The following is a 14,696-nucleotide window of genomic DNA, read 5'->3' as shown; positions in this document are numbered from 1 at the left end:
TTGGTTTATTATTTAATTTTTAATGGGACTATCTAATAATGTGAAGTTTTTACCTAAATACATGTATTTACCAGTGCTACGTAGAGTATAAAATAATTAAAAATATTAGGCTATTTCGGGATTTAAAAATTAACCGGTTCCGAGCCATGGTAGCTGTTTTAGGCTTTTAGTATAGGTACTAACATTGTGTGTAGCGTTGAATAATAAATATTAAAAATACATATAGGTACGAGTTTTACTCAATCGAGAGTATTCCTTTCACTACCTGTAAGTTTTTTTGAACTTCACTTTGCTGTTTGTTCGTTGTGTGATCAGTCTATGGAGCGAGTGGAGCACGGACCAATCAATGCTTCGGTTGCTAAGGCAGAGCTGCATATACGAACAGAGAAGTAGGTATCCATTTCAAATAAACTATTCTGATGAAATGAGAATCTCCTCCTTTGAAAGATGGTGTTATATGCCCATGTGTAAGTACTTACATGGTGATTACAGATTACTTTCACAAAAATTGCCTCCCAGTGTCTATAAAAATATGTATTTATGAGTAATAACCTAATAACAACTAATTTTGTGACAAGATTGTAAATAGACATGTGTCAGGTTTAATCCAACTTATTTGTAATGCAAAATTAAAATTAAATTAAATTAAATATCATTTATTTTCAGGCAACTATGGCCCATATATACATACCTTACAGACTAACATACATACAATAATAAAAATCTTAAAATATAAATATCATTTTGACGACGCAGAAAGCAAAGCAAACCGAGTGCACTTCACCTTGACGTAGAGTTCGTCCGGCGTCGTTCTACGTTCGTAATTGAAATATTTGACACTCCGCAGTAAATAAAGTCGCCGATATACTTACTCTGTACAATTGCGAATAACTCACGATGTTAATCTAACAGAACATAAATTTATCTGATTACAAGCATCCATTAACTTTACTTTTGTCAAAGAAATGAAATCACATATACCTACTTTATATACAAATGTTGGTGGATAATAATTAGGATAGGTGCCGAGAAATAATAAATACCTAGGTTATTATTTGAATCGTTTATTTCATTAATGTTCTACATGATTCACGTAGATATACACGTTTAGAACAGTAAAGTATAAGAGAACATAAATGTAGGGTCTTCTGGTTACTTGATCTACAGAAAACAATATGGATAAGTATACATCACAATTATTTTATTATACAGTTACCTACTCACTGTCAGGTAAAATTGTATCTTACTGAATACAACATTCAATCTACGGACATTTATGGTTGCTATATTAAAAGTTTGACTATCGTTTATTGTGTGTTCTAACCCTAAGGGGCCAGCGTGGATAATAAAAGGTAAGATAAAGAAATATAAATTAACAGTTAGAAGTAATTGGAGTAGTTGCAGAAATATGGAGTTAAAATATGCTCAAAATCTACTTCTTTATGGACTGATGTCAATTTCTGTTCTCATTTGCTGTTCTCAATGATCTTAAATTCTATACGAAGAGCAACTTGTAGGTATAAGAGTAGGTAACAATAAACAACTTCCAAAGTGTTTAAGATTATCACTTAATATTATTTTATATGATAATATGTTCTGTTATTACACAATATTGCCGTTAGGCGACGCTACAGGGACAGTTACGAATCACACAGTAGGCATTTAATAGTGATATGTTAATCTGAATTTTTGTAGAATGATAAATATATCAAAATGAAAAAAGTGAAACAAAAAAAAACACATTAAGGCAACGTTTTCCCGTATGTACAGACATACCTTATAGGAATATAGTGTACGAAAAAACGTAAGTCTTGCATCTAATGTATCTATGTATACATCTCAAATTGGATTTTAAGCTCTATGTACCAAGCGTAAAGGCGACCTTAACGTTAGCTAGAGCTATGACGCGGACTGTACCTACTCCGCAGCGAGATGTAAGAAACAGCTTATAAAAGTATTGTCCAACATTATTTTTGCCTTAGAAGAGATAGCAGTCAAGTTTAGAGAATAATTTAGAGTCACAGAACAAGATCACAAGGGAGAGTATTAAATATCTCTTACAATATATTAATTACTCTAAGAATAGTACAATAAGTATTAATCAAAAATGTCAAGTACATATTTATCCATTACACTAAGTAGGTACATGTAACATATGTAGGCATGGCAATACCTAAAAATCACATCGAGTATTATAAGTAAAAGATGTGTATAGTTAATATGAAATGTTACTGTTCGATACCTACTGCCGTCGGGAGCTGCGTGACGGCGTAGCGCATCGGAGGGCCGACCAGGCCAGTTAGTTACTATAATTTACGTGTAAAATGCTAATTAAGTAAGTATTCTAACACTGAGCACACACCACAACCAGAAGAATGAATCTCAAAATAGATAGGTATAATGATTGGTCACAAGCCGTAAGTTCGCACATATTCAAATAGCGGGATCAGCTCTCATTGGCGATCTTTCAAGTTGGATAGACTTATTAACAATTTCTCAAATAGGCACATATAATATATCAAAACATAGTAAGATATATGAAATATAATTAATATTAACATGGTCTTGTCTGAAAAAGTTAGTCTCAAGATCCACATTGTTAGCTACATTTTAGTAATAGATTTTATATTTGATATAGGTATCAAGTACAGCCTACCGAATAAGATCACATTTATTTAGTTATAAATACGATACGTTATTTACTATATATGTATATATAATCAAATATGGCAATATCAGTAAATGATAGAGAAAATGTATTACGATTTTGTTCTTGAATGTACTATCAACCTGAAAATATCTGCGTACATAAGCCTTCTTATTGGCAGCTCGACCATTTAGGCTTTCAAAAATTACAAAGAGGTCGTAGCTCAGTATCGAAAAGTACTCGCAGATATTTAGGGCGCCGATTGTACAACAGTAACTAACACAGATATGAGTTTTCTACCCATTATCAATTAACTTGTAATCAGTGGAAAGCTAACAGTCATAAAATATGTGGTTATCTTGTAACAATAATAGATCTTTGTATTTTTAATAAGCATCAATTTGATAAGACATTATAAGGCGATGTTACCATAAAGTAAAGCTTCCGCCTATTACCTCCACGTTTCCAGCTTACCTCTAACTCACTTTCCTAACAATCTTATGAATTAGATTAGTGTTCTATTCTCAGTATAAATTGCTAATATGTATGTCTTGACTAGTTACACCGTTTATAACATGCACTTCAGTATCGACGGTGCCCGGCGCCAGGTGGAAGCGAAGTTGATACATAAATATGTACAACGTACGTCTTCGATGTCCTTCCGCACACTGCTCTGGAGATTACTCTGAAATTGGGTCATTGGCACATGCCTCCTTCCAAGCCGCGTTGCCCCAAATAACTTAATGAAAGGCGTTCTAACAACTTTACAAATAATTTCTTCAGAAAGAATTTTATTCAGACCCGCACCTTGAATATTGATATTAAGAACCCACATTTCGCGTTTTGTTAGATAAGTAACACATATATGGGATCCTATTTGAAAGCAATCATACAATTATGATCATATACGCCAATTTGTTAAAATGGATCTTATATAATTGACATATTTATAATGGTGTACTCGTAATAACAATAACAACAATTTTACCAAATTATGCGTACATGATCCTAATTGAAGGATTGCTTTCAAATAGGATCCCATATATATGATAATTTATATGATAGTCTAATTGCAGTCTAAGAGCCATAATTTATTATAGGTAAGCCAGATTTTTATATATTATGACTTCATGGAGGAATAATAAAAAAAACCGCGTTGCACTCTGGGAGTGCCGGCAGAAGTGAAAACTTGAATATTAACGTTGCGCATTTTTATTTTGGAGAAATTGAGTAGCAGTTTTAAGAGATAATTCTCTATTATTTATGTTATGACAGCACTTTGATTATGAAGAAAATACAATGTCACACTTGAATGAGATGCGACTTTTCAAAAGTAACTAGGCTTCGATGACATTCAATTTGCACGTCACCATGATGTCACGTGTCCGTATACTTACTTTACTCTTTGGTGTCCGTCTTACGAATTTTCAATCTGACGGTCACGTGACCCTGACGCGAGTTTAACATTTTTTCCTCATCACAAAAAATGCACAGCGCCGCTAAAGAAGATTTCACTTCAAAAACACATATGGTCCTATATTTAATTGATAAATCAAATATGTTAAAGTTACCTATAGGTAGGTACTAGGGCCGGATTCAGCCCGCAGGCCGTAGTTTGGAAACTTTTTAGATGTAGGTACTTACTCCGTGGTGTTACTGCATCCGCAGCAGTAGTATCATTCAGGAATAATCGGACAGACAGACGGACATGACGAATCTAAAAGGGTTCCGTTTTTTGCCATTTGGCTACGGAACCCTAAAAAATGTGTTGTACGTATTTATTATTATTGTAGTAGCTGCTTAAATAGTAACTAATATTATGTAATACTAAACATATAAAAGGGACGCAGCCGATAAGCCGATACTAAAGTGCATTTATGGCGTAAACTTTGAAGAAAAAAAATAGTTCTGGCTTTAGTACAGTCAGCGTCAAATACTTTGTAGCAACCAAAGTAGCCAAATAGTTCGGTACACCATATATCAGGGGTGGCCAACTTGATTAGACCCAAGATCTCCTGTTTACTAACGAAACCCTGTGCGATCTACCAATTACATACTTCTTGAAACCTTAAATGAAACTGGTCTACGTATTTATATTTTTTGCCTTGCCACGATCGACTGGACTAACAGTCGCGATCGACCTGTTGGCCACCCCTGCCATATATTTAGTATGGTGTACCGAGCTATTTGGGCACTTTGACTGCCACAAAGTATTTGACGCTGACTGTACATGTCAATACATAACACAACAGTTTTGATAAACTTTGGGTAACTAGACCTACATATTGTTTTTTTCAAAATTATTAACTATTTAATTGAAATTTCTTTCGTATTCTTTGTGAGATATAAAAATAGATATATGAATGTATAGTAACTCTTAGTTTTGTGCTGCAAGTCAGGTACTAGCTAAGCAGAGCAGATATTTGCGTGGTGCAGGCGAGTGGTGAGCACGTGATGTGACCGTCCCATGGACGGGGCATGGAAGTCGCCTAGCACACGGCTCTAGTAATATTGCTTCTATTATTTGTACGTGGGTGGCTAATATGATTGAGCGGTGCATTACAAATAACAAATAATCTACGTGTAAATATCATACTTTTAACTAGTTTCATTTTGTAAATTTCAGGTAGGTAGGAACAGGAGCGCAGTAAATTATATATAAATTTATATACTCTTTAAAATGTTCATTATTTCCTTTGTACTTGAAAATACCTTCCGACAGAGTTGATGATTTAAAGCCTATATATATTATAAGTATTTCATTTCAAGTGATATTGAATATAATTATAAATTTACGCTACAATGTGAGAAAAACTTCAAAAACACCTATCTTAGCAGGGCACCGAAACCCTTCTCACTGAATCTGGACCGATGCCAAACATTTGCATCGATATCCTATCACATTTTATATTAAAATATACAAAATAAAGACTAAAAAAACTTTATTTTCCTATTACCCCTAATTAATCGGTTCACAATTCAAAATATTGTATGCCTTTTATGGAACCTTCACTAACAACACGCGGCGCCAGCGTCGGCGCTGAACCTCGCCAGCCGCCGCGCTCGGCGCTTCTCACAACAATTCTTTCATTTTACATCAAATCTTTGGTTACATATCCAATTAAACAAATAAAAGTTTACCTATAATTAACAAAAATTAGGTTTTCCCTGACTAATTAGAATGTAGGTATAGTATATTACTAATTTATTTCTTATACAAACACCATTGCTTTAAGATAGTTCGTCGAATACAGACAGTTGAATATAAAAATACATAAGTAACTTGTAGTTATTGCGATGTCGTAATCATTACAGTGTCATTTTCTAGTTGAAGTCAGATGATTAGTAGGTATGTACCTATCTACGCCCATCCCGTCCTTTAAGTTTTCATTAACGTTGGTTTTCCGGCAGACGGGCGTGGTAGAGTTTTTATTATTCAGAGTTCGCTTACATTTCCAATGTTTTCAGAAATTTGGTTAAGAAAATAATGGACATGAGTAGGCGTGATATTAAAAACCATTTAAGTCTAATCTTGGTAAAACACAGATGTAGAATTTAAAAGTCGGGTTTATTTATACAACAGCTATCGGACATTACATTTGAGTTTAAGGTAGGTTGGGAAGGTAGGTATTTCCGCAGAAAATAACAAATGATCTCATTTTGTCATCACTCGTAGTGCACCTCGTCCAAACCAAAAAACGAGCGTAATGCACTGTAAGTGTTGAAATTACTGAAAAGTTCTAATGCTTGCTCTAGGTAATTTATACCTAAGGTTTAAAGAGACTATTTAAATTATATCCAAGGATTCCAAGGGCATTTTGGCTGCCATCAACCCGCTTGACAATTTATCGAGCCTAGAATACGAGTACCGCTGCTATTGCTATGGGCAAGGTTGGCGTAGGACAAGTAGAATTGACTTCGTGCTATATAGCGTACCCTTGATATTACGTGCATATCGGCATTACTTGTAATTGTCCCCCGACACCAGGTATGAGAAAATTTCACGCTATTAGGTAACTAAAAATACTTTTTTTTTTAATACGGATGTAGGAATCTACTCAGAGACTGATAAAAATAAAATTGTAAGTCACGTGATATATTTGACTATACCCATTTGCTGTGTCTATGCGCGGCCTCTATAACATTACTTTTAGATGTGAGCTACTGGTTGGTACTATGTACTATAGTTTAACAGCGTCCATAATCACCACGGCTGCATACTATACTGATGTACGGAAGCTGTAATTTTTTTTTGAAGATAGTTAAGGCGCGCCGCTACTCCGCCCGATTATGGTTTTTTTGAGAAAATAAAAAGATGAAAAATAGCTAAAGTTGCATTTTTAAACTTTTATTTTTCTAATACAAACAATGGCAATCTAGAAAAAGAGACATTTTAATTCTTCGCTTTGATATTGATATGTCAAGTAGGTAATAGTATTTTATACAATCGTGATATAATAGAGAGCTTTTCAGTCAAGTACCGTGTTCAGGCAACGAAGCTTGCTGAGTTGCCTAAGTGAGGTACGACATTGAAAAGCTTGATTATATACAAAAAAAATCTATGAGTCATCAAAAATATTTTTTTACTATAACACCTAAATAAGTAATGAAAATTGGTAAATATCGTGATTGGTAATTTTTTTTTTATAGATGACTACAGCGTATCGAAAGAAATTTTATAGTTTAGTTGGGAGCCCATACATGAAAAGTGCGCAATTATAGTTTGGTATACGAAATCTTAAGAGCCCGGTGACGATTTTTGAGCATAAATGTAAAATTGATAGATTTAGTCGTCGAAATTGTACACCTTTCGTTACGTAATATTTAAATAACAAGTATTGGTTTCTATTAGTACGTCTTCTCATATAGCCTTTTTAATAATGAGGTCGCAAGCGTGCGTCCCAAGTAATATAAGACGAGAAGGGACAGTTTTTAAAAATAATTCAAAAAGTGGTGGTAAATGATACAAAATGATGTACAAGAGCAGTTTCAGCAAATGTTGTAGATTATTTAAGTATCAAAATTACGTTTAAATTAAGTTGTGTGACAAAGACGTGAACACAGGATTGCTAAATTGGTTTTAAATATCTCTGTTACTAGATTGCCAAGTAATTTAAATTGTTTTGCGATAATTTCCTCATTTCTAAACTATCTGTCACTTAACATTTTGATCAAGATTGTATGAAAACATATCAATCTTCTTTCCAATATTTTGTACAACACGTAGCTATTATAATAATAAGCTCTCCATTAATTTTTACAATTAATTGCGCCTTTCTTAATTTGAAAGCATTTATTTATTAAATTTAAATATACCTACTCTATAATGCCCTCAATGAAAGTGAGCAAAATACGTAATAGTAATAATGCTTATTAATCGATACTGGGTATAAATAAATAAATAGGTAACACTGAAAGTTCTTAGAACAGAGGACCTCAGAGCTCATATTACAAAAAGAAAATAATAATAATTGAAAACAGTACTCTTTTTTTGGAGGTTGGAATATTTCATTCGGTTGTGATTTGTATTTCATGATTGATGGAAATATTCTGTCATAATTTAATACGGCTTTAATGGCTAACAACAAAGTTTGGATAGGTTATAGTTAACTGTTTGTAATATTGGTATTATAACTTTACTATTGCGGATCATCGAGAAGCGTGGCATTCGACATCAACATCCCGAGTTAACATAGAAGTTATGCGGTTTATAAAAAAGACTGACAAGAAAATTCGTATCAGTAGATTTTGTCATCTTTAGGATAGATACCTAGATGACACTTACGAATAATAACTTACATGAAAATTTATGCATACGAGTATTAATTGTTAGAAAAAAAAAAAAAAACATGACTGCTCTTATCTTTACTTCAAAAAATTTCAGTGTTGCCCTCGTATAGTAAATCAAGTATTACATGCGTGAAATGAATGAAGTATTATTTTTGGTGTAAATATAGTAACATTGGCACGAATAGGTTCAACACATTCCAGTGTCCTATTATAATCATAAGACACGTGCGGGATCACGATCATTGTCACAGAGCACGTGCTGTTCATAAATAACGTGAGTTGAGTGTGTCGAGACGGGCGTGAAGTGGGGACCGCGGAGCGTCGAGGCGGCGCAGGCGGCGCGGCGACACGCGATGGCGCCGCTATCATTGCGTTCGCTTTAACGCTACGCGGCTATATCTTTAACGAAACTCTCTTTACGTACGCCCGGAAAACAGCTGGTACTGTAAGCAACCACAACATAAAGTGATTAAAATTCAAAGCGCGTGCGAGACTGTAGTAGTGCCGGGCTCGCGGCCGCGACCCGCGGCGCGCGCCTCCGCTTGGCTTCGGCCGCGCGGCCCCCGTCCCTCCGCTACTCTAACTATAAATACTAACACTTATACTACCCCTAACACATGCCAAACCACACACAGATTACAAACGCATTATCTGCCGTAACAAAACAGCTGATAGATTCGTTAATAATTGAAGGTTTGTTTTGTTACCTTTATTCTATATGTAAAACAATGTACTGTTGTGTGTAATGTTTTCGGTAGGTAATTAGGGGTAGTCTCTAATTCAGGTTTGTACAAGTACGGGATAATGGTTACAAAGCTGCTACGCTATCTAGAGCAGGAACATAAAATATCCAAGACAGTTTAGGAGTGAGACTGTTAAGAAAATAATATAAAATTCTGTAGATAATTTATAAGTTGGGATTATTATAAAACGATCACAATTTACTTAAATTATTAGATGAAATTTACTAGACTAGATGAAAATCATCAATTGTTGACAACAGTATGAAAAGTAAAAAGAGATAGGAACTAAAAATCGCGTGACAATACATTAATTAACTTATCCATTTGTGTTAACAGTGAAATATTGTCATTTTGGCCAGGTCTCTGGACGAATCTATTATTTCAGTTTTTAATATGGGCCTCATATGTGTGCTAATCTACTGCCTACTAATATTATTATACATAACGATCGTCAGTTACGCGACCAGTACCCCTAGTGTAAATTTGATCGACATCATAACGTGACGAACGCGTTTGCGTTAAGTCTCATTTTGTATAGGATTTTGAGTTTCCAAAACGTCCCGCTAGGCGCGCTCTTTCTAAATCCAATACAAAATGAGACTAAACGCAAACGCGTACGTCACGTTTCGAAATCGAATTTATTTACACTAGGGGTACAGAACACTTCAAATACTTCAATTTGGTTGGTATGTGATTTAAAAAAGATACACGTTTGTTTTGTTTAAAAGTTTAGTAGCAATTATAATAAATGAAAATTTATTTTGCAGAAATATAAATATTCAGTTAAAGTCAGACCAAGATAAGTTGGCAGCGATTTTGATAGCCCAGACGGTGCAAGTGTCAAATAAACGTCATAATTTCATAGAATTTTGATGTTTAAAATAACCCGTGCACCGTCTGGGCTATCAAAATCGGTGCCAACTTATCTTGGTTTGACTTTAACTGAATATTTATATTTCTGCAAAATAAATTTTCATTTATTATAATTGCTACTAAACTTTTAAACAAAACAAACGTGTATATTTTTTAAATCAGATAGATATTACGTTACCTGCTCTTAAAAAAATCTGAAAATACTAACATTTATTTAAAGTAGGAAATAAACTACAAAGTTTTGTTTACAGGCGTAAGTAGGGGCACTAAAAAGCAAATAAAAAGAAAACCGAAGCAATTAATTGATAACTATTAAAATAATGCGCTATGGTCACTAGTAATTGCGAAAGCTATGTTACTATTCCTTACAAAAATAGGTCATTAAACTACCACGGGCTACCGGGGTCAAAAAAAAAATAGTTGGTTGTTGTTAAATCCAGTTCTATATTCAATTGAACAAGGATTTTTCATTTTTATACACCGATAAAATCTATTAGGTGTAGGATCAAACACTCATTGCATTTCGAATTGTTGTTTAAATTGAGTAAGTATGTACCGATGGTTGATTTAGTATCCAGTAGTTGTATAATTTGGAATAAACACAATACTTAAACTGGTTCCTACAATGTTTAATCTCCGTGAAATTTTTACTTATTTACACCTATTTACGCGTTATCGATGTGACACACTATAGTTTTTCACATAGCTCGGGTACGGTGATAGCTGTCATGTCCTTCTTCCTAGCGTTTGTCCCGGTTTATTGCCACGGCTCATGGGAGCCTCGGGTCCTCTTGACAACTAGTCCCAAGAATTGGCGTAGGCACTAGTTTTTACGAAAGCGACTGCCATCTGACCTTTCAACCAAGAGCGGAAACTAGGCCTTATTGGGATTAGTCCGGTTTCCTCACGATGTTTTTCTTCACCGAAAAGCGGCTGATAATATCAAATGATATATCGTACATAAGTTCCGAAAAACTGATTGGTACGAGACGGGGTATGAACCCGCGACCTCCGGGTCGAAAGTAGCACGATCTTACCTAGGCTAGGCTACAACGCTTTTCTTTATAGCTGTCATGTCCATACAATTTAAAACCATAAGGCTCCCAGTAAGCTCGGTTATCCATACAAAAGTAGTTACGCCCTCATTTTAAACGACTAGCTAGATTGCTCCAAAACTACTGTAATTAGTTATGTACTATAGTTAAAAAATACAGCGAATTTATTATTTTTATACAAAACTTGTTTTTGCTCTATTTTGTTTGTTTAATATCATCATTGGCCACATCATGTGTTGTAGATGCTTGTTGCGGCGCTTGTGGGTTTATGGGGTGGGTTGATGGCTATAAAGGTGGAGCAATATAAACTTATTTCAGCCGTAGCTATACCTCATGTTTGTTCTTTCATCAGTGGCGCAGCGAGACCAGAATTTTATGTGGGCAAGGTACATTTAGCGAGACCCTCTGGTGGCGCAAGAAATAACGAATATTTTTACGTTGTGTCCGAGATATACTCTACTACTACTAGAAGATGAGATTCGGCCGAGCTTGCCAGGGACTCTTAAAACGCACAATGTGCAAAATATGTATTGAGATGACAGTTGTCACTGTACCCAAACTATGTGAAAATTACTATAATTATAATGACTGCAGGATTAAGGCATGCGTCTCTTTCTATCCAGCGGTGTCCAGAAGTTACATTTGTTCTATCAAATCCGTTATCACATCGTTAACCGTGCATGTCAGGCGCCCGAAGTACCTAGTACCTTCGCAATTATTTTGGTTCCTTCTTTCCAGTACAGCTACCACCAGATTGACACTGACATATTCGCTAGCGTGTGCGTAACTAACTTTCTAAGCATATCGCTCGTCTTCGCATAGAGTCAGACCAAGCCATGTAAGTTTTGATAGCATAATAGACTGGCAAGTGTTATTATAAACGTCAAACTTCTTTGAAATTATGAAATTTACTTTTAACACTTGCACAGTCCATGCTATCAATATCGCTGCCAACTTAGATTGGTCTGATTCTATTAGCACCTATATATGTATAGAAAGTTACGCAGCCATTTGCGAATATGTCAGTTTGACACTGCTAATGCAGTCGTGCTGGTAAGGCTTCTGTTATGGCCATTGAAGCGAAAATATACGCACTTTGGCTAGATTATTAGGGCAAGAAAAAGGAATATTTTATTTTTATGTAACAAGACAATATTATCTTGTTTCCTATAACCGAAAATGCCGGCGTCACGGTCGTGGTATACGTTGGTAAGTAGGTACCTAGTTTACGAGACTAAGCAGCGAAATGCCCAATTCGATCATTGCAGTACGATACCAATTTGTCAGCGATCTCTTAGAAGCATTGTTTGAATACGGCCTGAAGTCATTCAAATTTAACTCTAATGAGCTCTGAACTTAACGTAACTAATACTCATACCTTCACGCTGATTTTAGTTTCCGATAACCTCTCATTTATAAGGCGAAATAACAATTTATTACTAAAACAGTTTTTTTAGGTTTGCCTATTTGTGTATGTCCTTCTACGAAATTATATGTCCTTTTATAAAATTATTAGAGCGCTATTATTTTATACCCACCTTCAATAATAACTACAAAACTATGTATAATATTCAGAGGTAAAGTAAATATTCGACGTGCAATCTTAAAGAACAGTGGATGTAGAATTGTACAACTGATATACCTCGGCTTGCTAGCGTAACAGCATTTTAAATTCTTTTGACAGTCGAAGTAGAATTGAAAATGATCTAGTGGCAATTCTGAAACATGTTTTGAACAAAAGTCGACTAGTTGGCTAATGGCTAGCTACTTCCCCCATTGCAAAACAATAGCTTTTTATAAGCTCAAATTAAGTCAATATCGTTTTAACTACCTATAGTTCATAATTTGGTGTTACTCTTTAGACGATTTGATTCCAAGTTTTTCCATACAAATACAATATTTAGTTTAATATAATTTTCTCTTAATAGGGACTTACATACGTTCCAATATCATTAATTTAGTAACTTAATAAATCATTTAAGGTTAACTTCATCCTTTGGCACATTTTTAAAAATTTGGAATCGTTTGTACTCAAAGGAGTAACGAACATAAAAATAGTTTCTAAGGTTTTACCGTAATGGTTTATTCCCTCTAATTTCAGTAGTCTCTAATTTTTTTCTATAACAATACCATATCACAGCACCATTATCATTTTGCTGTATGTATCATATCAGCATGGTAACTTCTTCTGTTCAAACTTTCGATATACTTTTTATGTTTATTAAAATTGGACATTTTACACCATTTTTTAAATTCATTTATGATCAACAAACGAGTGATATGTCCACATTATTTTTATTAAAGCTTACAAATTCCCATTTCACTGCAGAATTACTTTTAGAAATTAAATTCATGTAAACAGATACTTAATATTAATGTTACATCAAAAATAACATTGAACTAAAGGTATAAGTATTTTTCTAAAAAGTAATGGCAAATAAATCTAAGATGGTGTTACAACATCAATATTTTGAAACTACTAAACACTGAGGGGTCGGACGGGGATTGCCGTTGCAGGCGGCTGCCATGGAAGCTTCGGGCGGCGTGGACCGCGTGCGCAGCCGCGGCGGCGGCGCGCGCGCACGCTCGCTCGCTCGCGCCGAAGAGACGCTACAGCTCGCTAATTTGCTCCTACTATACTATGACACTTAGGTGAATTCAAGAGTTGCACATAATAACAAACGACTAAATCCTGAATGGTATACTTTCTGGGTAACGTCTCTTCGGAAGTGCCGAGTTACTGATGTATCGGTACTGACGATTTTAACGCGTCAGTGTTATATTGAGCGAGGGGCATTTCCTGACAGCGATGGCCGTATGTTGCAGCGCATTGTAGCCGGCACTGGTCGCACCCTGTAGCGCACCCCAGTGCGTGGGCAACTTGTTGTGCACGGAACTCGAGGAGCCGACGGGCAAGTGCCTTACCATGCCACTGCTGAGCTGCTGCAAGATGCCGGATCCCTGCGAGCCACTCAAGCACGCCGACGGCCGCCGGGATCGGATCGATTGCATCGATGACGTCAGCAGAAACGGCACGCTGGACGAAGTATTCGGCATAGACCCGCCCTATATGAACACACAAGCTTCTTCATCATGGCGAAATTTCAAAATGATTTGTGTAATACCACACACAACAATATGTACACACACAGATGCTATCAAAACATCAATGTAATTTATTTATTATTTTTATTTATTTATTAAAATACAGTGGTATTCTTAAAAAAATAATCGTAGCCCCGCAAAACTCAACATTGAGTTTGACTGTGGGGTCGTCAGTCTTTAGTTATATAACTAAAAATAATTTATACCTAGTAGGTATGACTACAATGTATGAAAATGTTATTTTTAATATAGATATAAATTTTATTATTTTCACGTCTTATGGCTTCAGGTAAACTATTAAGTAAGTATGGAATTATTTTCCTAAGGGTTCTATCCCCGTAATAGTTATTAATTCTAGGAACGGATAGTTTCCCTGAAGTCACGGCCTTTGTGATGTAAGCATGATTAACTGGTGTTAAGGAATCCGCTGAGTTAAGCTCCAGGCAGCTATGGTTATTTATCGCTAGTAGGTATTTATGTTTT

General features: G+C 35.2%; 1 protein-coding gene across 5 annotated transcripts in view; it reads right to left on the bottom strand.

Annotated features, from left to right (window-relative positions):
- Window positions 1–1,048: 1,048 nt before the first annotated feature.
- Window positions 1,049–14,696, bottom strand: part of LOC133534859 (SCY1-like protein 2) — a 170,240-nt gene continuing 156,592 nt past the window's right edge. For 4 of the 5 annotated variants that reach the window (XM_061874182.1, XM_061847782.1, XM_061874158.1 and 1 more), the window contains one exon: window positions 1,049–14,174. In XM_061874182.1, the coding sequence (XP_061730166.1) occupies window positions 13,872–14,174 (303 nt within the window). In that variant the 3' untranslated portion in view covers window positions 1,049–13,871. The remainder of the gene's footprint in view (window positions 14,175–14,696) is intronic. The other variant, XM_061874173.1, reaches the window with a different exon arrangement.

This window comes from Cydia pomonella, chromosome 1 (genome assembly GCF_033807575.1).
Source record: "Cydia pomonella isolate Wapato2018A chromosome 1, ilCydPomo1, whole genome shotgun sequence".
In the NCBI taxonomy this organism is placed as follows: Eukaryota; Metazoa; Arthropoda; class Insecta; order Lepidoptera; family Tortricidae; genus Cydia; species Cydia pomonella.
The sequence above is the reverse complement of the archived record's forward strand: the minus strand, read 5'-3'. Positions and strand labels throughout refer to the sequence as shown.